This window comes from Hemiscyllium ocellatum, chromosome 42 (assembly GCF_020745735.1).
Source record: "Hemiscyllium ocellatum isolate sHemOce1 chromosome 42, sHemOce1.pat.X.cur, whole genome shotgun sequence".
NCBI classification, from domain to species: Eukaryota; Metazoa; Chordata; class Chondrichthyes; order Orectolobiformes; family Hemiscylliidae; genus Hemiscyllium; species Hemiscyllium ocellatum.
The window spans coordinates 12,201,726-12,228,472 of NC_083442.1; the positions used below are offsets into that span (position 1 = coordinate 12,201,726).

Consider the following 26,747-nt stretch of genomic DNA (forward strand, 5'->3'; position numbering starts at 1 on the left):
CTGTAATTAACTTCTAGATTCTGGATTTTAAAAATGAAGGAATTTTGCATGAGAATCTTTTCTATTTTGTATTGAGGGGAAACACAAGAAAGGATTCCACTCTCCTAAAAGGGAGCTGCGCTCAGGGATCGTTGTTTCGCCCTATCTGCTCCTGTGCAGTACTTTTTTCCCTATGGTTTGAGACTAAGCAAAGTCATTGATTACCTGACACATTAGCAGTGAAGTCTGTAAGCATAGTATTAATCACAAAATAGGACTTTAAACAAAGCTGCAATTATAGAAGTATAGCTTGTATGAGGTCATACTTTTATTTCTTTTAAATATACTCTCAGTGCATATTACTCTAGTTTGTCTTCTTGGTACCGTAGTCAGTATATATTTCCTTTAATTGAAGCATTGTGACATATAGAAACTTAATTTACACAATCAAAGCATTGGTTGCCATGCAAATAAAATGTCTCTGGGTTTAGAATAGTTTAATGATTGTTATTGACCAACACGCACTCGATGGGCGAAAGAGCTTTTTGCCTTGCTGTGTACTCCTTATGACTTTATTCATAAATTAATAAGATATTTGAAGTCCTGTATCACGATGAGATTTCAGTTGACAAGCTCTAAGTTGATAGACTGTTAAAGAATATTCATGAGTAGAGTACAATATTACTGTCAAAAAATATTTGTTCTGGACAATAACATCTCCAGTAAGAAAGAGCCTAACATTCCATTCCTCCCTGGCACTCAGTTGCACTACCATCACCATCAACATCCTTGGAATTACTATTGACCAGAAGCTTAACAGGACCAGCCATATGTGTACTGCAGCAGCCTGTCAGAGATTGGGTGTGCTGGAGGCAAGTGACTCACCTACTGCCTCCATAAAGCCATACCATCATATACAAAGTGCAAGTTAGTAGTGTGTACTTACCTGGATCAGAACTGCTCCAGCAACATTCTAGAAGCTCAACATCATTCAGAGCAGAGCAATTACCAGCATCCTCCACCAGAAATGCACTATCACATGTATCATCTACAAGTATAAGATTTGGTGATTGCTTTCTCTCTTTCAGAAAGTGTCTGACAACTAACCATAATTAAACAGAATATTACAAATCCTATGCTTGGTTAATTGAGTAAAAATGTCATTTTTGAAAAATAAGAGTTGAGCGGGTGTTCTTGGGAAAGCACAGCAGGTCAGGCAGCATCTGAGGAGCAGGAAAATCAATGTTTCGGGCCAGAGCCCTTCCTGATGAAGGGTCTTTGCCCAAAACGTCAATTTTCCTCCTCCTCAGATGCTGCCTGACCTGCTGTGCTTTTCCAATAACACAGTCTCAACTCTGATCTCCAGCATCTGCAGACCTCACTGTCCCCCATTATTGAAAAATAACTCAATCTGATACAACAACCACTTTTACACCTCCCCAAGGCTTCTTCAGCAACAACTCCCAAACCTGCAACATCCTCTGCCTTGAAAGACAAGAGCAATAAATGTATGGGAAAACCAGCATCTCAAGTTCCCCTATCAAATCACATGCAACTAAACTTGGAAATATATCACTGTTCCTTAAATATTGGGAAGTGCCAACCTGACAGAACTGTGCAAGTACCTTCACCACACAGACTGCAATGGTTCAATAAGATATCTCATCACTTCCTTATCATGGCTAATTTGGGATGGGCAATAAATGCTGCCTTGCCAGCAATGCCCACATTTCAAGAACAAATAAAACCAAAATTTCACGTTGATATAGAATATGCAACCAGGCAATTCCCTATGAATTATGTCATCTTTTTAACATGTAGAAAATTGGGTTCTGGTTTGTCAATGAACACGGCTGTTCAAAATTAAAAATATGGTATTACATTAAAACAGATCATAAAAGATCATGAAATAAATCAATATATTAAAACCAAAAATGTGACAATAATTTTCTGTTCCTCTTTAGATATTGATGAGTGCACTACCATGAATGGTGCTTTGTGTAGAAATGGACAGTGCATCAATACCATTGGAACATTCCAGTGCTTCTGCAATGAAGGTTATGAACTGACAGCTGATAGAAGAAGTTGTGTTGGTAAGCAAAGCTAATGAACCGAGGGGGAACAAGGATTGTACATCTTTGCCTATTCCTATTAAATATAGGAGCATACTACAACATCAAAGTTGTGAACACTTGCTTGTTAAAATCACAACTTTGTGGTATAGGACCATGTCTTTCTATCGTCATTGTAACATTGTAAAGGGCTATGTTATCTCCTCCATCCATGCTAATATATTAGTTCCAGCACAATATCGTGTGTACTAATTCCTGAAGAAGGGCTTATGCCCAAAATGTCGATTCTCCTGCTCCTCGGGTGCTGTCTGGTCTGCTGTGTTTTTCCAGCACCACATTTTTCAACTCTGGTACTCCAGCATCTGCAGTCCTCAATTTCTCCTCGTCAAGGAGAGTTTCTCCATTTCTGGATTGCAGATGAGAGTTAGATCATTTTGCAAAAATGGAGGAATCGACAAAGATGATGATGCGGAGGAGCTTGATGTCATCAAAGTAGATGTAAAAACTAACTGTATGCTTTAGAATGCTGTTGCCAAAGGATGTCGATCAGAAATGTAAGAGGACTAAGTGAAACTGTGTGGGAGCAGGAAGAGAAATCATTACAAGTGATAGTCTGACTGTGATGAGAAAGGTAAACATGAAACCAGATGAGACTATTCCTAACCAGTTACATTGATGACTGTATCGGTAGTTCATCAACTTCACCAGCACCTTCCATCCTGACCTCAAGTTCACATGGACCATCTTCACCATCTCCGTCCCCTTCCTGGACCTCTCCAGCAAACGACTCAACACCTATTTTAAACCCACCAACTCCCACAGCGACCTTGATTATACCCATCCCATCCCACCCCACCCAACCACCAAAAACCCCTTCCCGTAACAGCACGATCCCTTACTCCTAAAATCCCCACCTCCGCCGTATCTTCTCCCAGGAGGAGCAATTCCACTCCAGGACATCGCAGATCTCCTCCTCCTATTTATATAGCGCATTATCCTCCACCATTTTCACCACCCACAGTCAGACCCCACCACCAAAAGTATGCTTACCTCCCCACCCTTGTCTGCATTCCACAGAGACCATTAGGTCACACCCTCATTAGGTCACACCCCCCCACCAACCCACCCTCTACAGCTGGCACCTTCCCCTGCCACCGCACTAGGTGCAAAACCTGCGCCCACACCTGCCCCCTCACCTCTATCCAAGACCCTAAAGGATCATTTCAGATCCACCAGAGATTTTCCTGTACATCCACCCACCTCATCTACTACATCCATTGTTCTCAATATGGTCTCCTCTACATCAGGGAGGCCAAGTGCCAAGTTGCAGAGTGGTTCAGGGAACATTTGTGTTCCACATCCACCAAACAACCTCACCACCCTGTGATCAACCATTTCAATGCCCACACACCCCCACCTCACACTGCCCTAAGAACATGCAAATCCTGACACGCTTCCACCGCCAAATCAAAGCCATTCGCCAACTGGCAGAAGAATGCCTCGTCGTCCACCTCAGGACCCTACAAGTACATGGCATTAACATTGATTTCACCAGTTTCCAAATCTCCCCACCCCCCCAGCTCATCCCAGATCTAACCCTTGAACTCAGTACAGCCCTCTTAAGCTGACCTAATTAGCCATCTTCCTTCCCACTGAGTCCACCCTCCCCACCGACCTATCAAATCACCTCCCACCTGCATCCACCTATCGCCCATCCCACCTACCTTCCCCCTAGCCCCACCCTCACCCCCTATTTATCTCTCAGCCACTTCCCCATCCTCATTCCTGATGAAGGGCTTATGCCTGAAACGTCAACTCTCCTGCTTCTCAGATGCTGCCTAACTGCAGCACACTTTTTGACTCTGACTCTCCAACATCTGCAGTCTTCACTTTCTTCTGGATGACAGTAAGACTCATTGAAGAAGGATGGTGTGGTAGCCAAGTCAAAATTTGAAAATAGGTAAAGAAGAATGAGATGGTTTACTTTTGTTGCAGTGACATAGGACACGGTTTGTGATGTTCATAAGAATTTGTACAGTACTCCTGGAAAAGATGGGCTCAGTTCTTGGAAGGTGAGATATTTTGTAGTAAAAGGAGAGATTGCAGATGGGTTGATGACCTGCAAAGCAGATGGGGTCAGGGTTAATCTTTTTGAAGAATGGAAAGATAATGGCTGATTTAAAAGAGAGAGGGATAAAGCAGGAAAACAGAAAATTCTTAAAATATCTTGTAGGGACCATAAGGGGATGTTGGATAGCCAACAGTTTAATGGAACTTTGACTTGAAGGCAGAAGTAAGAGAGGAGGCAGGAGAGCTTAATTGAAGGCAAGGTTCAGACACCTCCGTTTTAGCTTCAAGACAGCCAGAACAGTGAAAGGAACATTTTATAGCTGCAGCTAAACACACAGAGTGGATGTATAATCAAACAGTGATGTCACAGGGAACTGTTGGGTAGATTCAGTAAATGCTGTTAGATTCAGTATGCTATTAATATTGTAAAAGAACTTTAAAAAATTTTGGCCCTTAGCTACTTACAACTATGAGTAATTTTTAGTAGTATTGGTAAAGTTTACTGCTATTACTAAACTGTAGGTGTGGCATTTATTGATTGTAAACTAGTTAACATTGTTGTTTAGTTAACACAAAATAAAAATGACAGGGCATTGTTGATCCAGGTCAAACATGTCTGCAGTAAGTGTCTGCAACTTCAGGTACTTGGGCTTGGAGTCAATGAGCTGGAGCTGCAGACACTGTGGCACATCAGGAAGGAGAACTGTGAGCAGAACACATGATTCCAGGAGGTGCTTATATCCCTTAGATTTGTCCAGTGGTCAGGGACAGGAGAGTATGACTGTGAGTGAGGTAGTAAGGCAACCCAGAGAATGGGGGTGCAAGAGCCTCAGCCTTTATAATTTTCCAACTGGTTTCAATGTTTTTTTTCAGCTCATTTGGATGGCAGTAAGGATTTCAGGGTAGAAGAAGCTAGCAGTAGGAGCTGGAGAATCCAGTGTTTATAGTCCATGTCGGTCCATGCCATTGACGTAGGTGGAACTAGGAATGCAATTTTGCTGAAGGAGTATGAGAAGTTAGGCACTAGGTTAGAAAGCAGAACATCAAGGCCCGAAAATTTACCTGAGCCATGTGCAAACTGGCATAGAACAAGATCGATAAATATATAGCTTGTGGGGCTCGAGCACCAGTACTATGGAAAGTGGGGTCTGTGCATTTGGCGCAGTCCCTTCCGGAACCATGCTAGGACTGTTTTCTAGTGAACTACATAATTCGGAAGTTAGGGAGCCTTTAAACAAACTCTAGATGTTAAGGGATCAAGCTTGGAAACATGTTGAGTCTAGTCAGAAAAGAAAAATAGTAGTTTGGGAAATAAAGGTCAGGGAATGGGTAGGAAGTAACAGAGAGAATAATCCTAAGAATACACCAGCAGTCAACACAAGATGTTACAAACATCACAAAAAGACAGGGCTAAAGGGTTTGTACCTCTATGTACATAGCATTCTTAATAAAGAAAACAGACAGTGAAGGTACCCTTAGGAAGCATCAACCATAATATGATTGAATTTTATATTCAGTTTGAGGGAGACAGAAGAAAGATTTATTTCTAAAATTTTAAATAAGAACATTCATGAGGGCATGAAAGCACAGCTGGCTAAAGGGTTCTTAATCAGCTCCAATCAGGGAGCCCTGACTAATGCATAAAAGGGTTTCAGAGATGCTGGCATTCTGGTACCTGACTCCGAATGAGGCAGTATTAAAGTCAAGGACTGTTCATGTATAAATAAAGAGTGACTTGGTGATGGGATTCCAGCCTTTGTGGAATTTTTTCACTGTCATCATTTATCACAAGGGGAATTGAATACAAAAGTAGGAAGGTTATGCTTCTGTTAAACAGAATGCTGAAGAGATCGCATCTGGAGTACTGCGCACATTAATGGTCACTTTATTTAAGGAAAGCTGTAAATGTGTTGGGAGGCATTGTTTGTGAGGGGTCACTAGTTGAATGCCTGGGTTGAGTGAGTTGCCTTAGAAGGAAAGGTTGGATAGCTAGGTTTGTATAAACTGAAGTTTAGAAAAATAGGAAGTGACTTGATTGAAACATAAAAACTTGAGAGGTCGTGACAGCATTGGTGTAGAGTCAATGTTTATCTTGTGGGAGAATCTGTATCTGGCGGTCACTGTTCAAAAATCAAGGGTCATACATTAGAAACAGAGATGGCAGAGATCTGGATATTTTTAAGGCAGAGCTAACTAGAATTTTGTTAGGCTAGAGAATGAAGGGGTATCAGTGGTAATCGGGAATATGGAATATAAAACACAAATGGATCTTAATGAATGGCGGAGCTGGCTTTAGGGACTGAAGGTCTACTCCTGCTCATGATTTATATGTTCATCTATTATTATGTAATTGAAATAAATAACTGTTACACAATGCTTACAGAGACAGAACTACGTGATGACAAAAATTGTGTCCTAAATGTTAAGGGAAATTTTACATTCAGAAAGTATAAGAAGTGAGGTAAAAGTGGAAGGATGTTACTGTTAATCAAAGATGGCATTGGTGCAATAGTTAGGGATCAGCTTGGTTCAAGAGATCAGGATGTAGAAGTGGTTTGCTTGGAGATGAAAAATAGTAGGAGAAAGCTGATTAAGACTAATGTACAGACCTCTTAACAGTAAACACAATGACACATGAAGTGTATAAGAAGGAATGCCAGGAAATCAGTTTGGCAGTAGTAACCCAAATGAGGAATTCAACAAATGTTTTCAAACTGGAACCAACCAGAGAATAAGATTTACTGGACTTGATATTCTTTGATGAGATAGGATTAATTAATGACCTCAGAATAAAAACACTTCAAAGCAGCAGCCACAAATTGATTGAATTTTACATCCAACTTGAAAAGGAGAAGCTTGGATCTAAGACTAGTATGTTAAAGTTGAATAAGGGCAATTATGTGTGAAGGAGACCTGGAATCCAGGAACAGGAGTAAGCTAATTAGCTGTTCCACCATTCAATATGATCATGGCTGATCTTTTCTCACAATTCCCACTTTCTCTCTATACTCCTCCATACCATTAAGTAATTTTTCAAATTTTATTGCTTTCTTGAATATATTCACTGACTTGGCCTCCACAGCCTTCTGTGGTAGAGAATTCCACAGGTTCACTAACATTTGAGTAAAGAAATTTTTCTTCTCCTCAATGCTAAATGGACTACGCTGTATCCTACCGAGGTAAGCAGATGATCTTATTTGAATGGCACTGAAGTCTTTGAATCTACTTCTGCTCCTAATTCATATGTTCATAACTAGAGAAAGGTGCCAGTTAAGAGCTATGCCAGGGTGGAATTTAGAGTAACTTCGGCAAGTGGACATATGAAGAGACGCAATCAGCAAAAGCGACTGATCAGATGTTCTCAATCTTTGTGAAAAAGAAGTCCATTTACTCCTCCCACTTGTTGGAGGTGAGAATGGAGGCCACAGAGGAGAGAGATTTAAGAAAATGCTTTGTGATCACCTATTTTGAGAATCCATAGGAGAGTAAGAATTTCCATAAATAGGTAGGGGAATTGGTCTGGGTGGGTTACTCTTCAAAGGGTCAGTGTGGACTTGTTTCCACATTGTTGGGTTTCTATGATTCTCTGATCTCGGTGTCCTGATAGCTAAGTCACAAAACGTTAGTATGCAGGTTCAACAAGTGATTAGGAAGACATGTAAAATGGTATGGTTTACTATTTGGGGGATGGATTAGAAAACTTGGAAAATTTTACCGCAGCTATATAGTATTAGTGAGTCTGCATCTTGAGTACTATGTACTTATTTTAAAGAGAATTTAATGTGTTAGAAGCAGTTCATGTGACTCATTCCTGGGATGAAGGGATTGGCTAATGAGATAAGTTTGGATAGAGTCAGTCTGTACCTATTGGAGTTTAGAAGAATGAACAGAGATTTTATTAAAATAAATAAGATAGTGAGGAGACTTGATAGGGTAGATAGCTGGAAGATATTTCTTCTTGTGAGAGAAACTAGTAATTGGGGGAAAAAATGGTTAAAAATGAGAAGTCTTCCTTTTTTGCTGGAGGTAAGAATAACTTGTATTTTCAGATAGTCATAATGACAGTCAAAACACTATGGGCAATTTAGCTTGGCCAATTCACCTAACCTGCACATCTTTGGATTGTGGGAGGAAATTGGAGCACCCGGAGGAAACTCTGTACCTCAGATTTCTGCCATCTCTCCATTTAAACAACGAGCTGCATTTAAATTTTTTTCAAAAAGAACATTTTATTTAACTTTGTTTTCTGATCAACCTGTTCAGAAATTGATAGAATTTGGAATTTGTTTCTCAGCTAACAAGTTAAATGGCCTAATCCTGCTCCTATTTCATATGATTGAAGGTTTGGTTGATTAAAGGTAAACTAGTAGTCATAGTGTATTTGCATTTCCAATAGTTTTCTAGGAAGTGCCACACAAAAGTTACAGTACAAATTAAATGAGCACAGAAGGTGTAGATGAGATATTATCAGTTAATTGACAGGAAACATCAACTCAAGAGCCTGATTTTTTAAAAGTAACTCATGGAATGTAGGCATTGCTGGTTGGTTCAGCAGTTAATGCCCCTCCCTAACAGCCACTACTGTCTCATGGGCAGCTGGGGATGGCAATAACTGCTGACTCAGCCAGCAATGCTCTTATCCCATGAGTTACTTATCCCATAACTTCTTAAAAATAATTTCATGTTGATAAACTTTAACTTGTGGCTGCCATAGCTGGGGCCTCAACTATTTACAGTCTGTCTTAATGATATAAATAAAGGGCCAGAGTATATTGTAGTTAAGTTTGCTTATGATTCAAACATAGATGGGAAAACAAATAATGGACACAGAGACTATAAAAGGCTATAACTAGGTGAAGTGAGTGGGAAAAGGATCGGCAGATTGAGTAGAAGGTAGGAAAATCTGAGGTTATCTACTTAGGAAAAATAAAAAATAAAAATATAATTGAATGGAGAGAAACTACAGAATACTGTAGTAAAAAGTGATCAAAAAGTTAACATACAGGTACAGCAAATAATTAGGAATAAAATTTGAATGTTGGCCCTTTATTGCAAGAGGAATCGAGTGAAAGTAGACATGTGTACAGTTCTGGTCTCCTCATTTAAGGGCAGCTATTGATTTGGCGCTGCTCCAAATAGATTCAGGAAGTTTAATCTTGGGATGAAGAGGTTGTGTTATGAGAAAAAGCTTAAGTTGGGCCTTTGGTTTTCAGGATAACGAGTGGTGATCTTACTGAAACATAACAGTCTGATGGGGCTTATAGATGTTGAAGGGATGTTCTTCATAAAGATATCTAGAACAAAGATCTGGATTCAGAACAAAGGGTCTCCCACTTGAGATGGAGAGCAGGAGGAATTTATTTTCTCAAAGCCATTAATCTTTGGAATTCTCTTCTACAGATTACAGTGGAGTCTGGGTTAGTTTATAAATTTGAGGCTAAATTTTGATCCACATAGGAGCTGAAGGTTTGGGGAATAGTCTGGAAAGTGGAATCGAAAACAGAAATTGCTGGAGAAACTCAGACTAATGTTTTGGGTACAGTGACCCTTCTGGTAGCATTTGCTTTCTCTTCACAGATACTGCAAGATCTGCCAAGTTTCTACAGCAATTCCTTTTTTTTGTTTTGGATTTCCGGCATCTGCATTTCTTTGGTGTTTGTAGTTTGGAAAGTGGAGTTGAGGCACAATCAGCCATAATTTTATAAATATATTTGAATGGCAGAGCAGACTCAAGGGGTCAACCTGCCTACCATTACTCCTGTTTCTTATGTTTTTATGTTTGTGTGCTTGGACCCCAAAGGTTTCTTTGGGCCTGCTCTGTTTCTAGCTTTTCACCATTTAGAAAGTAATCTGATGTATCAATATTAGGTCCAAAATAGATGACTTCCTGTTCACGTGCATCTTGAAATCCTTTTGCATATATGTTGAAAATAATGCAATATCGTTTCTTCTGATTTCCACTTACTTTGGAAGATACTTTTCTTAAACATACAACAGCTATCTAATGCTCATGTAGAAAAGGACTTTTAAATTGAGTATGTGTTAGGAACTTGTATGCCAACTTAAAAAAAATTATGAAATTTGTCATGTTACTAAGAAAGATAAATTAAGCTAAATAAAAATCAAAAGAACTGTGGATGCTGTAAATCAGAAACAAAAGCAGAAATTACTAGAAAAGCTCAATAGGTTTGGCAGCATCAGTGTAGGGAAATCAGAGTTTAACGTTTCAGGTCTGGTGATGCTTCCTCAGAACTAAGTAAGGGTATATTGAGGAAGAGTCACAAACGTTAACTCTGATTTCTCTTCACTGAAGCTGCCAGACCTGTTAAGATAAATTGAGCTATTTGTCATGTTACTAGTTAATAGTATTTTTGTGTTTATATTTTCTCTATAAATTTGTTTCACAGATATCAATGAATGCTTGACTGTGCCTCGCCCTTGTACACCAGGCACCTGTCAAAACCTGGATGGTTCTTACAGATGTATCTGCCCTCCTGGATACTCGCTGATTGATGATAAGTGCATTGGTAAGGAATTTATTGTTGAAATATGTTGATCATGATAAGGAATAATGCCAAGAAATTCATTGGTAGTGCACTAATGTTTAAGATGCACAACTAATGTCTAAATAACTGGTGGGTAAGCGAGAGACGCAAGTGTATTTACATCCAAAAGTGTGCTATCTGCTAATTTGGTAAATGCGGAAAATTAGTTCATTTCTGAAACAACATTAGTACCTTTTCATATGCAAATAGTGTTCTGTTTCATATGCCACATACCCATGCAAACTTGCATTGGGTTTATCTCAATTTTGGTAGGGAAGGTCCTAATTGCTGGTAGGATGCTGTATTTACAAAACTGAGCTGCCCTGGATAGAGCCGGGATGGGGTCAATGTTCAGTCTAATAAGTTGTCTGTACAGAACTACAAGAGATCATCAGCAAAAAAAAGGTTCTTAACTTTTTGAATCCTTATCTAAATCTATAACTGAGAGATGCAGGCGTATGCCTCTAAGCACAGCTGGAATAGATAAGAGGGTGCCTACCAAATCTTTCCTTCCAAATCAGGTAACCCAACACTGAACCCACTAATCTCCTAATTCAATGCATCATCTTCCGCCATTTTCACCACCTGCAGTCAGATCCTACCATCAGATATTTCCTTCCCACCCATATCTGCTTTCCTTAGGGACCATTCCCTCCATGACTCCCTTGTAAGATCCACACTCCCCACCAACTCATCTTCCACACCTGGCACCTTTCACTGCAGCCACAGGAGGTGCAACACCTACCCCACACCTCCCTCTCACCTTCATCCAAGACCCCAAAGAATCATTCCAAGTCTGGCAGAGACTCCCTTGCATTTCCTCTAACCTTATTTACTGCATCTGTTGCTCCCAATGTGGTCTCCTCTATATCGGAGAGACCCAACTGCAAACTTAGCAACCGGTTCAGGAAACATCTACAGTCCACACACTCCAATCAACCCACCTCTCGGTTGCCAGCCATTTCAACTCCCCCTCTCACTCCCCTAACGACATGTCCATCCTCGGTCTCCTCCGTCATCAAAATAAGTCCACACATAAACTGAAGGACGAACACCTCACCTTCCACCTCAGGAGCTTACAACCTTATGGCTTCAACATTGCTTTCAAATCTCCTCAACATCTACCTCCACCCAGGTCTAGCCCTCGCTCTCCACCCGACCTCTTGACCTGACCTACCCTACCCATCTTCCTTCCCACCTATCCACTTCACCCTTCCCACTAAGCAATCTCAGACACCTCCTACCTGCATTCACCTCTCGCTATCCCACCCCAAGCTCCACACCCCTGCCTTTATTTATTTCTTACCCCCCTTCCCACATCCCAGGGCTGATGAAAGGTCCTGCCCAAAATATTGACTCTCCTGCTGTTCTGATGTTGCTTGGCTTGCTGTGCTTCTTCCAGCGCCATGTTTTATTAACTCTGGTTTCCCAACATCTGCAGTCCTCACTATCTCCATGTTTCTGTATTGCTTGTCCAGTGATGTTACTTCCACATCATTTCCCCAAGTTTCAGCTTTCCCCTGTTTTTTCCCACCTAACAATCAGCCAAGATGCCATTTTTCCCACTACAAGATAGGAAACTGAAACAGGGAGAAGAAATCATCAAGACTTTCCTGACCTCACAAGTGCCCACATGCACGCCACCTTATCTATGTCGTAGAGTCATAAAGATATACAGCACAGAAACAGACTCTTTGATCCAACTCATCCATGCCAAACAGATATCCCAACCCAATCTAGTCTCACCTGCCAGCACCCGGCCCATATCCCTCCAAACCCTTCCTATTCATCCAGATGCCTTATGTCCTGCTGTAAGAATTCCCAGGCTGGTCTCTCAAATACATGTACTAACAAAGCATTCCAAAACAAAACATTCCTATTGCATTACTGTATGTGATCTGATTTCATTTTCCAGATATCGATGAATGCGCATCAGACCCTGGGTTGTGTGTTTCTGGTACATGTACTAATACTGAAGGAAGCTACGAGTGTATCTGTCCACCAGGATCAATTCTGTCAGGTGGAAGAAGGTGCATCGGTGAGTCTGCGATAACAACCAACCAGAATTACTGTCGAAGATCACAATAATAAGTGCTAAAGTTTTTATGCTGCACAAGAGAGCTCACAGAATGCTAGATCAGGAATTTGGTTTCTGTCGAGGCCTTGAGGCATCCTTACCTGCAGCTTATGAGATAGACAACGTTGGCCGAGACACGTGAGTACCTGCCACCACGTGTAATTGTAGTATTCATGTCGACACTCTGACATGTTTTGCAGTGGTTGCCATGGCAAGGTTGTATAGTGTTGTCGTCGATGTCCTGAAGGCTGGGCAGTTTGCTGCAAACACTGATCTGTTTAAAGTTTGACAGTTGTTAAAAAGTGAGAAGTGGAGGCGTAGGGAAGATCTTAGCGAGGTGCTCATCCTCATCAATGATACATGCAGGCTGCAAAGAACATGGTGTAGATTCTCCATTCCTGGGAAGTACTGGACAACAAGGGTAGCCTATAGGTCATTTCCTGTGTTTGTCTCCTGAAGAGGTCATTGCAATTACTCACTGTAGCATGTCGGAACTGGTGATCGATGAGTTGAGCATCATGTCTTGTTCTTATGAAGGCATCCTTCAGCATCTTCAGGTGTCCGTCGCATTCCTCCTCATCTGAACAGATCCTGGATACGCGTAGGGCTTGTCCGTAGAAGATGTTTTAATATGTTTAGGGTGTAAGTTCGAGACATGCAGTGTCATGAGTTTATCAATGGGTTTGCGGTAGAGTGAGGTACTGAGGTTCTGGATTAGTGATACTGGGAGAGCACAGCAGTGCTCGCTCTTCCAGCACCACTAATCCAGAATCTGGTTTCCAGCATCTGCAGTCATTGTTTTTACCTGAGGTACTGAGGTGCCCATCCTTGATGTAGATGAGTGTGTCCAAAAAATGAGGCAAGTACTAAAAAGTAGTCCATGGTAAGTCTGATGGTGGTTTGAAATTTATTGATATCATTGTGTAGTTGTTTCAGTGACTTCTCGTTGTGGGTCCAGAGGAAGAAAATGGCAAAAGTATATCTGGTGTATAGTGTTGGTTGGAGGTCCTGTGCAGCAAAGAAGATTTATTCAAACTAGTGCATGAAAGTGTTGGCATATTGGGTTACAGATTTGATCCTCCTGACTGTTCCGTGTGTCTGGATGAAGAACTGATTGTCCAAGATGAAGATGATATGGTCGAGGATGAAGTGGATGAGTTGTAGGATAGTGCCCGGAGCTTGGCAGTTGTTGGTATTGAGTGCTCAGGCCATCATCATGGGGAATGTTGATGTCGAGTGCCAAAACATCCATTGTGATGAGGAATGTTCCTGGATTGACTGGTACGTGGGTACTGAGTTTCTGTAAGAAATCTGTAGTGTCATGATTAAAGCTAGGGGTCCCCTATGCAGTGGATTTCAAGATAGCCTCAGCATAACCAGAGAGGTTCTTACACAGGGTCCCATTGCCTGATATGATGGGACACATTCAGGTGTGTTGGCTTTGTGTATCTTTGTTGCCTGTAGTGTTCCTGGTTGTTCAGTTGTCGGTACACTTTCTTTTCTGTAGTCGGTTCTATTCTGGAAAGTACTGACTATAACCTGGTGTTGTGTGAGTTTTAACTTTGTCCATCCCAGTCCTATACCAGCACCTCCACATCATAACTTTTTTCAGAACATTCCTCTGAGATGTTTGTCAACAAGGAAAATGAGCCTACTATGACTAAGTTTGCAGATAACATAAAAATAGATGGGAAGGTATGGGGTGAAGATGGCACAGAGGCTACAAGGTTCAGTTCAGTAAATGAGCAAAAGTGTGACAAATATAATATAATATGGAAAAATGTGAGGTTTACACTTTGACAGGAAGAGTGAAGATGCTGAAGATTACTTAAACGGAGGAAGCTGTGTCACTGAGAGGTAGTTGGGAGTTCTTGGATAAAAATCACAAAGCTAGCCTACATGTTCAGCATGTAATAGGGGAGGAAAATAAAATGTTGACATTTATTTCAAAGAGAATGGAGAATAAAAACAAAATCTTGCTTAAAAACTTGATAAAAATATCCAAGCATTAGTTGGAATACAGAGCGAAAGTGAGGGCTGCTCCTCAAATGTTGCCTGACCTGTTGTGCTTTTCCAGTGTAACATTCTCAGCCCCACATCTGGAATACAGGTTTGGTCCCCTTATCAAAGTGAATATGAATAGACAGGGAATAGGGGAATAGGGACACGCAGACACAAACGATTTTTAGTTTAGAAAGATATCATATGTTCCTGCAATCTTGGAGAGTCGAAGGGCCTGTCCGTGTGCTGTACTGTTCTTTGTTTTTTGGAAGATAAACTGGCATTGGAGGTTGTCCAGAGAATTTTCATGAGTTAGGCCTGTGCTTATAGGAGTGTAAAGGAATGCGAGGTGACTTTACTGAATTATAGAGAGAAAGGCTATACAAGCTGGATATTTTTTTCCCTGGAGCATTGAAGGCTGAGGTGACATTATAAAGGTTTACAAAATCGTGACGAGCATGGATAGGTCTTTTTCCTCGGGTGAGGGAATCCAAAACTAAGGGTGCATAGGTTTAAGATGAGAGAGGGAAGATTTAAAACAGACCGAAGGGGTGATTTTTTTCACGCAGAGGATGGTGCATGTATGGAACGAGCTGCCAGAGGAGGTAGTGGAGGCTGGTGCAATTACAATATTTAAACGGTATCTGAATGGTATATGAATAGGAATGGGCGGTCCAATTTCACAAAATTGCATTCTCAGCGATAAGAATTGCCCATTAAAGTAAAGTATTTAGTCAAAAATTGAACTTCTTGTACCTGATGTTTAATTATGTTGCTCCAAAGGACAACTGTGCACTGTTAATAAACTTTCCTGTCGGACATTGACTTATTCAGGAAGTTTCAGAATGTTTTAAAAGCAAACCGTGTTTTGATTATTCTTCTTTAAGAAAGCAATTGTTTTTATTTTCAAATAAATGTTTTAATCTAAGTTCATCCAGCCAGATTTATTAATTAATGAATTTGACACAATGTTGCAGATGTGAAGTGTCTTGAATTATTTTTTCATAGAACCCTACAGTGCAGAGAGGCCATTCGGCCCATCAAGTCTGCACCTCCCTCCAAAGGACATTCTACCCAAACTTAGCCCACTACTCTATTCCAATAACCCCACATTTACCATGACTAATCCACCTAACCTGCACACCTTTGGCCTGTGAGAGGAAACCGGAGCACCTGACAGAAACCCACACAGATTCAGGGTGAACCTGCAAACTTCATTCAGTAAAACATCCAAGACTGGAATCGAACTCAAGTCCCTGGCACTGTGAGGTGGCAATGCTAACCACTGAGCCATCTTTGCAAGCTTCACAGATCGCAAAGTTGACCTGAGAAAGGCGAAAAAAATCACAACTCATTGATTTGTGGACGGAATGCATTTAGTGGCAATAAGAATTGCCCACTAAAGTAAAGTATTTAGTCAAAAATTGAACTTCTTGTACCTGATGTTAATCATGTTGCTCCAAAGGACAACTGTGCACTGTTAATAAACTTTCCTGCTAGACATTAACTCATTCAGGAAGTTTCAGAATATTTTAAAAGCAAACTGTGGACATTCACTAGAACAAGTTAGAGAAGACATGATGATGCATCCCGATATGCTGAATATTAGACGAAACATGCAATCCATGCCTCTCAAAGCATCTAGAAGTATTTTACTGTGCCAAACATGGTAGCTGCAGCTTCCATTTTTGTTGCAGTCAGCCCTAATGGAGGAGGAAACAAACAGCTTCCTTCCTAGCTTTCCTAAGCTGAGATTCTTCAGCAAACTGATGTGTAAACATGAAATTCATTCTCTTTGTGCAAAGCAGGTGGTAACATTAAAAAGAATTCTTCAACAGTTTTATAAGATGTGTATTTTGTGAATGCTACCATCAGTATCAAAGTGGTTGTATTTTTCACATCGAGAAATCTTATTTTAAAAACTTCTGTACACTTTATTAAATGTAGACAAAGACATTGTGTTCGAGTAATTATGCTTTCGGTGATTTTTACCATAAGAGTTGCTTTTGTGAGAAGTGTTACAAGACTAACTTATTTTATGCTAATACATTTTTTATATCATTTGTAGATATCAGAGAGAGTTATTGCTTCTCTAAATTTGAGAATGGTGTCTGCTCTGCACCCAAGTTCAAGAACATCACAAAGGCAACATGTTGTTGCAGTTTAATGCCAGGAGAAGGATGGGGTGTCCCATGTGAGATTTGTCCCAAAAGCACAGAGGGTGAGCCAAATGTTGGTACAATAAATTCATATTACAGTTGAGGTAACAAAAGTAACAAAACTTCAAGGATGAAGTTTTGAGCATCCATTGTAATATTCTGAACAATGTATATAGAAATAGAAATGATTAATTTTGTGTTTGTACTGGGTAACTCATAGAATCAGTTGTCAAGAATGAACTTGTGGTTTATCTGTGCAATAATAATAATCTGAAAATCAATTATTATAAACAGACTGCATGACAGCCACATGATTAGCAAATATATTATCATAAGCAAACAATGACAAACTGGAAAACAACAACCGACGTAAATTCAGAAAAAGCAAGCTGACCAAACTCTACTTTTATGAGCTTGTTACATTTTAAATTGGACTGGGAAAATCGAACATCACAGCACATGTCTGTTTTCATGATTGGAAGAAAACAGATGAAGTGTAAAAATCAACAGAATGTCTTTGCAGTTCATGTCAGGAGTGCTGAGTGGAGTTCCTTCAGACGCATTCATAACCTCTATAGTTCTGCAAAAAATTTGAATTGTTCAACAATAAAAAGCTTAACTCAAACTTTAGGTCTTTTTTCCATCCTGTGGAATAAGGTATGAAAAAAAGAAAAATAATTTATGATTTTGCTACTTAGCTTAAATTAATAAACATATAATTATAAAAACACTCAGAACAGTCAAAATTTCATGTACCAGAAAATTATCAGGCCTATCAAGTCCCTTGCAAAAAGAAAAGAGTGCATTCGCACTAGTGATTGACAAATATCTAGCTATACAATTTGCCTGGAAAATTGTCCTGCCCATCTAATCTTTGAATTTCTTATTCTTATTGCCTATAATTATGAATTATTTCTGGCTTATTGGAAGCAAAAACTTGTAAATTTTAAATGATTTCGAACCTCTTTAAAAAAAATACGTTTTTGCATGATGATGGCACTGAGCTACCAATCAGTATTAGAGAGAATGTGTTTAATACTGATTGTGATTCAAGCTGTCACTTACCCACCAAGAATATAGGAGGAACTAATCCAGAGACAAATTTGCTAATTCTAACACAGACAAGGGTTTGTTTTTCATCATAAGGAATATATTGATTTAATTTTAAGTGGAGCTGATAACTTCTGAAATTGCTCAGCCTCACCACATTGATAACAATAAATCTCACGTCCTGACAGTGCTGTCTGTTTCTCTGTAACTCCTGCTTGTGTTCACCCACTCTCCATCACGTCCTGACAGTGTTCATCCACTTCTCTCACTAATCTGACAGTGTTCACATCCTCTTTTATCCCTGCCTCTGTTCATTCTAACCCAATGAAAGTATGTAAATTCTCAGTGCTCATCCCCTTCACTCCACAACAACACTGGCCAGTCCAATATCAGCCAGACAGGAGCAGAGATTTCCAGAGGTAAATCAGAAGAGGAAGTGCTGGAAGAGTGTGCACACTGTATGGAATGAATACTACCCCTGAGTCAGTGGGAGAGGAGGGGTGAACATTTCTGTGGGTGATAACTTGTTTTGACACTCCATCTTATTTATTTGCAAGTTAAGCTGGTTTTGAAGTTAATATTAAAATTCAGTGAAAACCAGGATCCATTTAGAGCAAATATTCCAAGTCTCTGAGACCTTGGTCATCTGATCTCACTGTCATGGGGCAATCCAGGCAGGGTCAAAGCAGCAATCAGATCTTTAGAACTTGCCATATACGTGCCACATATGTGCAAATGTTGATTTTCTAAAGATCCCAAGGTGCATCACTGATCTAAGTTAAGACAAAAGCCTCTCCCCCATATCGGAAGATTTGTGTGATTGATTCAGTGCTGACCTGCAATTTCTTCTGGATCTTCCTAATCTTGACTAACCAAAATACGGAGCACTGCATTCCTGGGGAAACTGGGGGAGTGTAGTAGAACCAAAGGAGGACAAAACCTGCGCTTCCCTTCCCTTTAAAGCACACAGCTGGAAAGTTTAAAGTTCTAACCTCTAATTATGTTTTGCTGAATTGGTAGACAGGCAGGAGGCTGGAAGAACACAGCAAGTCAAGCAGCATTAAGAGGTGTAGAAATCCATGCTTTGGGTGTAATCCTTCTTTCCACCCCCCCCCCCCCCCCAACCTGCCCCAAAACGTCGACTTCACCACCTCTTGATGCTGCCTGGCTTGCTGTGTTCTTCCAGCCTCCTGCCTGTCTACTTTGGATTCCAGCATCTGCAGTTTTTTTTTGTCTATAACAGAATGGGTGAGCATGTGAAGGTTGGTGGATAATCAAGTTAGATCAAATGTTGATCAGTTAAGAGGACAATGGAGTTGGAGTCAGCAAAAGTGCAGCAGAACAGAGAAGTGCAAAGAATATAGATACTCTGCACACAATCTGTACAATAGAGCTATAAGAAAAAGTAACTGTTGCTTCAAATGAAAGGGAAAGCCTCTCACAGTCCCCATTCATTCCTCCTACTCCCACTCCATGTTCCCTAACACCTTGCTTACTACCTCTTCTGCATAATGCTTCAATTATCAATCATCCTGCTCACTATCTCTTCATTCCCCAACTTTTCCACTCCCCAACCCTTTGGCTTGACCCCCCCTACACTTTCCAGTCCTCCCCTTCATCACTTTTCTCCCTAGTTCCCTTCTTGACTCTCCTTCTTGTTTGTGCTTTCATCTCCTAAAACATGGATATGACCAAAGGGGCAGTGAGCATCTATGTAGACCCACCTAAGATGATGCTAAAGCAGAAAAGTTCCACTGCAAAATAAGTAGATTTGACCCATTATTAATATGGCAAAAGAAAATCTTGGATCATTCTTTGCGCATTGTCAGCTAAAATAGTTAGAACTCAAATTTAAGAACAAAGGAAATTCTAGAAATGCGCATAAGATATGCCAGGGTCGAAAAGCAAGGCGCATTATGTTTCATCTATGAATTTAGAATCTTCTGAGCATAATCACCTGAATACATCATAAGTGTTGTAATCTGCATTTTCACATTGCTGACGTAAGCTTCTTTGTGTTTCCAGACCTTTTCTGTTTTTATTTTAATGCTCTGTGGTAACAATCTGGTACAGTCAGTTCTGCTGTAACGCAGTAGTTCCATTCTCGTGCAATCTCATGTTACAAGAAAATTGTGTAATAGCAGCTCTATTTAAACTAATGGCGTCGCAATCACATTACAACCAATACATGCTTTAAAACTTCATATTTTAGAAACAGGGTCCCCAATTTGTCAGTCGTATTATACTGAATTTGTGTTAATGAAACGCGCATTATAGCAGAAGACCTGTATCTACTAACATTAGAAAACATAATGCCAATGATTTTATCACTAATTAAAACATACAGATAGGTATATATTGTAATATGTATTTCTAGTTTCTTTTAAAAACTGATTTCATTTCGCCTTATTCAATTCGACTGTAGAAGCATTTGGAAAACTGTGCCCCGGTGGCTTAATTGGAACTAGAATTGATGTGGATGGATCACATGTAGGTGAGTTAATCTTTTTATACACCATGAAATCAAAATAATTATCTGACTCCCAACAATTGAAAAATTACAAGTTCAGTTATAGGAAGCACTGTGTTAAACATGAAATTGCTTTATTCTTAATGTTAACATCTTTGCATTCATGTAGTTACAAACCTAACTGGAAGAGTTATCCTAAGAGACTTTGTTGAAGCAGAATGCATGATCCATAAAGAAGCAGTGGAGAGGTTTTCCACTGTACTCAAAAAAAGCAACTAATTCCCTTCAAACAGTACAAGACAATCCGGCCTTGTGGGCTGAACAGTGGAAGGCTAACTTTTAATTAACTATCATTATAAATCCAACATTAGTTTCACTACAAGGCAAAAATTAATCCAGCTATTACATTAAAAAGTGAATTTTAATTAGTTACTCTGTACCAAGATTACTGTAGGTAGATTTCACTACCTTAGCACATTTGCAATATTAACCGTTACTTCTTGATTATAGAACCATGTTAAATTTGAGTCAGTTATAATTAGTCTGAATATTTTTCAATAATTCTAATTTTGCCACTTGTTTTTCTTGGTGAAAGACACTGATGAATGTGCCATAGACCCAGGAATGTGTAAAAACGGGCAGTGCATCAACACTGATGGTTCTTTCCGCTGCGAATGCCCATTTGGCTTCAGTATCGATTATACTGGAATCAACTGTGAAGGTAAGTTCCCTGGAAACACAGAAAACAAGTAATGCAATTAATATTCTTTAATATGTCGCTTTTGTTTGGTAAAGGCAGAGTTCCCACCTATTTTAAATTTTGACGTAATAGTGATGAATTGCACCATTCATCACTGTCATCATTCAACAACTCTGCATACTATATGAGCAACAAAATTGATATCCCATTGGAAAGACATAATTTTACTGTGGAAAGAATCTGTATTCCTGAAGCTGGAAGGGTAAAAAAAAATAAGTGCTAGACGATTGCTGCAATTTTGGGAATGACTCAATTCCAGTTGATTCCTATCCTCTGAATTGGCAATATGCAGTCATCTTCTAGAAATCCCATCAATTCTGCCACATTTGGCTCCAGTGTGAAGTAGTTCTGCATGATGTCAGTGTCTTGATGACATCTGACAGAAAAGAAACCTAGAATTGTATTGCTTTGAAATTCTTAGCCCTCTGTGGCAAACACACTAGAAAGACCAGCAAGGGTGCCCATCATGTAAACAAATGCTTTCTTGATCCTGTGAAACTGCAGAGTTTTTTGGCCAGCAATTTATTTCTACTGTTTTGTTCTACCTGTAACAGACACAAATGAATGTTCTGTTGGTAATCCCTGTGGCAATGGGACGTGTACTAATGTGATTGGAGGATTTGAGTGTGCATGTGAAGAAGGTTTTGAACCAGGACCGATGATTACTTGTGAAGGTAAGCCTTTTGTTTCCATGTCCCTAACATATACATATGACGAAACCAGGATATCTATCAGGCAAATACGCTTGCTACATTGAGCCACATCAATCAGTGAAGTTCTAAATTTCATGCCTGGTGTGACTTGACCTAATTGATGTGAATCACAACTGTAGTAGAAATAATACAAGTATTCTGGCTATTCTGAAATGCTAAGCAAAAACATTTATCATGGTATGTACTTTGATCATTTTCCAGTTAACTTGCCCATTGGTTACTGTATAGGTCTCATTGGAGTTGAGAAGAATGACATGAGACCTTATTGAAACATACAAGATTGTTAGGGGCTTGACAGGGTAGATGCAGAGAGGTTGTTTCACCTAGTGGTAAGTGTTTAGGTCTAGAGGGCATAGTCTCAGAGGAAGGAGTCACCCATTAAAAGTGTGGAATTTGTTACCGTGGAGGACAGTCAAGGCGCTAGGTCATTAAGTATATTTAAGTCTGAGCTATACAGATTTCTAATCAATAAGGGAATCAAAGGTTATGAGGATAAGACAAGAGTTGAGGATTTTCAAATTAGCCATGGTCACCCCCCACAGAGTGGTGAAGCGGACTCAATAGGCCAAATAGCCTTTTTCTATTCCTACCTCTTATGGTCTTGAGAGCAGGTGAGAATAGATTTTAGATTAGGTATGCTACCTGTCATCATCAAATATTGAGTGCAATAATGAACGTTGCAAGTATCTTTGAAATTATATTGCAGTCACAGTCAATACCTTCAACAGAAAGATAGTGTAGAAAGTAAACAGGGATGAAAAGGCTACATAAATTGATCACTATGAAGTTTTGTATTTAGTAAGGGAAAAAATGTGCTTGTTCTTTTTCAGACATTAATGAATGTGCACAAAATCCTTTACTCTGTGCATTCCGATGTATTAATACCATTGGTGGGTATGAATGTACATGTCCTGCTGGTTATGTTCTAAGAGAAGATGGGAAGATGTGCCGAGGTTAGTACAAATTTCCATTTTAATATTGGATGACTTCCTATCTTTATCTTTATCAGACTGTTGAAAGCAAAACCATTTTCCGTGAACTTTGTTATACCACCAAACTGGGATTTCTTGGATTTGATACAGAGCATGGTAGACCAAGGCTCTCTATTCTCTACTATTGACCTCAAAACCTAGACCAAATTCTCTGCTCTTTGTTCATCTGCTCCAGTATAAATTTCCCCATTTACTGCTTCAGTTATCATTATGGCATTGCTAATAGATATGTCCATGTTATAGTGAGCACAGAGGACAAAACGTAATAGGATAGATCTGGAATTTGTACATTGATACATAATGGGTAAATGGCACTCAGTAGTTTACTTTGTACCTTCCCCCAGTTTCCCTTACTTGGTGTGCTAACTTAGTTTTTTTTGCTGGATTTGAACCAAGACCAAAGATATTAACAGACAATGCGAATCATGAAATATCTACTACAGGATTTACAAAGTAGTCTTTTGTCTGAAAACTGACTGTGAATTCTAGAAACTTTTAAAAATTATTACAATTACTCAGTTGATAACAAAAATAACCAAAAAATATTTTTCAAGTTCTTAATAAAACAAAGAATTGAAGATGCTGGAGATCAAAAACAGAAACAGAAATTGCTAGCAAAACTCAGCAGGTCTGGCAGCATGAATGAGAAAAAAGCAGAGTTAACGTCTCAAGACCAGTGATGCTTTATCAGAACTAAGTTTTTTAGAATTTTAATTTTTAATCTCTTTTTCAAAGATTTTACCAGAGTTTCAAATTCAGATTTGAAAAGAATGCCCATTAAGGTTAAGGAAAGATTTGCATTTATGTAATACTGTATCAGATCCATTTGAAGGCACTTTATTTGCAACAAATGGTCTATTGTTATGCAAACATCGAAGTAATTTAAACAGAGCTGGATCCCACTAGCAACAATAAGAATCGTCATCTGAAATCTCTTTTGATAAAGGAAGAGCTGCTGGCCAGGATTCTGAGCAAACTATCTCCTTTTCTTTGAATAATGCTGTAGGGCTTTGTTGTCAATCTGTACAAATGGAAGAGACCTTGACATTAGCATCTCATCAAAAATTTGCACTACAACCAATGCAAAATCTCTTTCTGTCAATCGACATAATATGCTCAAGTTGTGAATTTGATTTTAAAGCCGAACATTCTGATTCCGTCAAGAACGTTACCAACTGACCCAAAATCTCACATTTCAAAAATAATTAACTGGCCAATTTATAATAAGTATAATAGGTTCATATTTTGAGTTTTACATTCCTTTTGCTCTTGTTGCTCTTGTGAATATTTTTCATTTGTGCTGACAGTGTTAATGAAAATCACCAAATGCTTCCCAATTTTGCAGATCAGAATGAATGTGAGGAACAACTTGATGGTTGTGCATCAAGAGGAATGATTTGCAAGAACCTGATTGGAACTTTCATGTGTATCTGCCCACCTGGATTAGTGCGTGCGCCAGATGGTGAAGGGTGTATTGGTAACAAACAAATCTTTTTAATCAACTTACTCTTCAGCTTTCAACATACTAAAGTTCATTTTTGCAACATGCAACAATAAATCAGTACTATAACTCTTTCCTGTAGATGAAAATGAATGTCGCACCAAACCTGGCATTTGTCAAAATGGCCGATGCATTAATACCCCTGGTAGTTACAAGTGTGATTGCAATGAAGGATTCACAGCAAGTTCCACACAGACTGAATGTATTGGTGAGTTTGACATTTAATTAAAAGATGTGGGGTATTAAGTTCAGTAGCAATTGTAATTTATAAATTGAAATTGTAATTCCCTTGCAGCACCCCACTCAGCATCATCTGCTGACATGAAAATGACCCGACTGCCTGTTTCCAGTCCATTAGCCAATTCTGTATCTGTGCTAATATATCACTCAGTGCCAATATGTCACTCAACTTCATGAGCTTTTATCTTATCCCTTTGTATGATACCTTTGGAAGTTACGTATACTGCATCTAATGATTCCGATTTATCTGAAACTGTCATGCTTCAAAGAACCTCAAAAAATGTTTTATAAATTTGTGAAACAAGATTTCCTTTTCATAAAATCATGTTGATTTGTCCAGTAGTACTATGCTTTTCTAATATTGTTAAGACTTCCTTAATAATAAATTCTAGCACTTTTCTGTTAACAGTTATCGAGTTAAACCTTCCCCTTGTGATCTTCCATTTGTTGACTTAAAATCTGCTGACACTGTTCCAGACTCGAGGAAATTTTAGAAAATCATAGCCAGCACACCACTATTTCTGCAGCTGTTTCTGTTATCATGTAAATCCAAAAGTGTTGGGGATTTGTCAGATTTTAGTCTCTTGAGTTTCTTTAGTACTTTTTCGCTGCTGATATTAGTTACCTTAGTTCCACACTCTAATTAGGCCTTAGGCTGCTGTCTGTTTCTAGTAGGTAACTTGTCACCTAATGTGAAGTCAGGCACAAGATTTGTGCAATGACATTGCAATTTCCTCAATCCCTATAATATGAGGGCCTTGGAAGTGGAGTTGCAAGTAGACAGAGTAGTGAAGAAGACATTTGATACTCTTGCCTTTATTGGTCAGTGCATTGTATACAGGAGTTGGAAAGTCATGTTGCAGTTGTTGGTTAGGCCACTTTCAGAATATACTGTGTTCAATTCTGGTCTCCTTGCTATAGAAAGGATATTGTAAAACTTAAAAGGGTTCAGAAAAGATTTATGAGGATGTTGCCAAGATTGGAGGGTTTGAGCTTAGGGAGAGGTTGAATAGGCTGTTTTCCTTGGAGCATCGGAGGCTGATGGGTGATCTGATAGAAGTTTATAAAATCATGAGGGACATGGAATAGAGTAAATGGTCAAGGTCTTTTCCCTGGGATAGGGGAGTCAAAAACTAGAGAGCATAGGGTTCAGGTGGGAGGAGAAAGATTTAAAAGGAACCTAGGAGGCAACTTTTTCATGCAGAGGGTGATGTTTATCTGGGATGAATTGTCAGAGGAAGTGGAAGCTGATGTAATTACAACATTTAAAAAACGCTTAGATAGGTGAAATAACTGCACAGAGGCCAGTATCCCATCACCAAGTCACCCTTTATTTACTTGGGCACAGTACACTGGTTGTGGCCAGCTTGAAGTCAGTCACCTGGACTTAGGACAGCTAGCACTGCTGCCTCACAGCACCAGGGTCCCAGGTTCAATTCCAGCCTCAGGCGACTGTCTGTGTGGATGTTGCACATTCTCCCTGTGTCTGCGTGGGTTTCCTCCGGGTGCTCCGGTTTCCTCCCACAGTCCAAAGATGTGCAGGTCAGGTGAATTGGTCATACTAAATTGCCCGTAGTGTTAGGTGCATTAGTCAGAGGGAAATGGGTCTGGGTCAGTTTCTCTTCGGAGGGTTGGTGTGGACTGGTTGGGCCGAAGGGCCTGTTTCACCGCTGTAGGGAATCTAATCTAAATCTCCTGGTTATATTGGTCATCCAGGGCTTTCCTGATTATGGTTGTTAAACTGGGCCAAAGATCCCATAGTCAACAAGATCCTGCTGGTTCCAATTACTACAGGATGTCAGCCTGGTGTTTCTCTTGTAGCTTTTTTTGCATCGTTTTCGTCCCAGGTCTGGTTCCTCCAACTCAGACTCTGACGTGGGTGGCATGTACCAAATAGTAGCCCATCTCTTGCATCCAGAGCATCTCAGGAGAGTTTTATTCTCTCCTTCTGGCAGTAACAGTATTGAGGCTGCATCCATCTTGGACTCTGAGGTTTCCACAACATTAGACAGAGGAGGAGACTCTACAGTTTCTGACAGGCCTTCTGGCTGTTCTGAGGGGCCAGAGATGTTTTGTTCCTGCCCAGTTTGTGAGGTAACAGCTTTAAGGTGACTCACG

At 39.7% G+C, this 26,747-nt stretch overlaps 1 protein-coding gene across 1 annotated transcript in view; it reads left to right on the forward strand.

The window, feature by feature from the left end:
* The window catches only part of LOC132834735 (fibrillin-1-like), a 589,699-nt gene that overhangs the window by 505,419 nt on the left and 57,533 nt on the right, over positions 1-26,747 (forward strand). The window contains exons 47-56 of the mRNA XM_060853700.1: positions 1,944-2,072; positions 10,529-10,648; positions 12,582-12,704; positions 16,813-16,965; positions 20,379-20,447; positions 21,019-21,144; positions 21,738-21,857; positions 22,727-22,849; positions 24,234-24,365; positions 24,472-24,597. Of these exons, the coding sequence (XP_060709683.1) occupies positions 1,944-2,072; positions 10,529-10,648; positions 12,582-12,704; positions 16,813-16,965; positions 20,379-20,447; positions 21,019-21,144; positions 21,738-21,857; positions 22,727-22,849; positions 24,234-24,365; positions 24,472-24,597 (1,221 nt within the window). The remainder of the gene's footprint in view (positions 1-1,943; positions 2,073-10,528; positions 10,649-12,581; positions 12,705-16,812; positions 16,966-20,378; positions 20,448-21,018; positions 21,145-21,737; positions 21,858-22,726; positions 22,850-24,233; positions 24,366-24,471; positions 24,598-26,747) is intronic.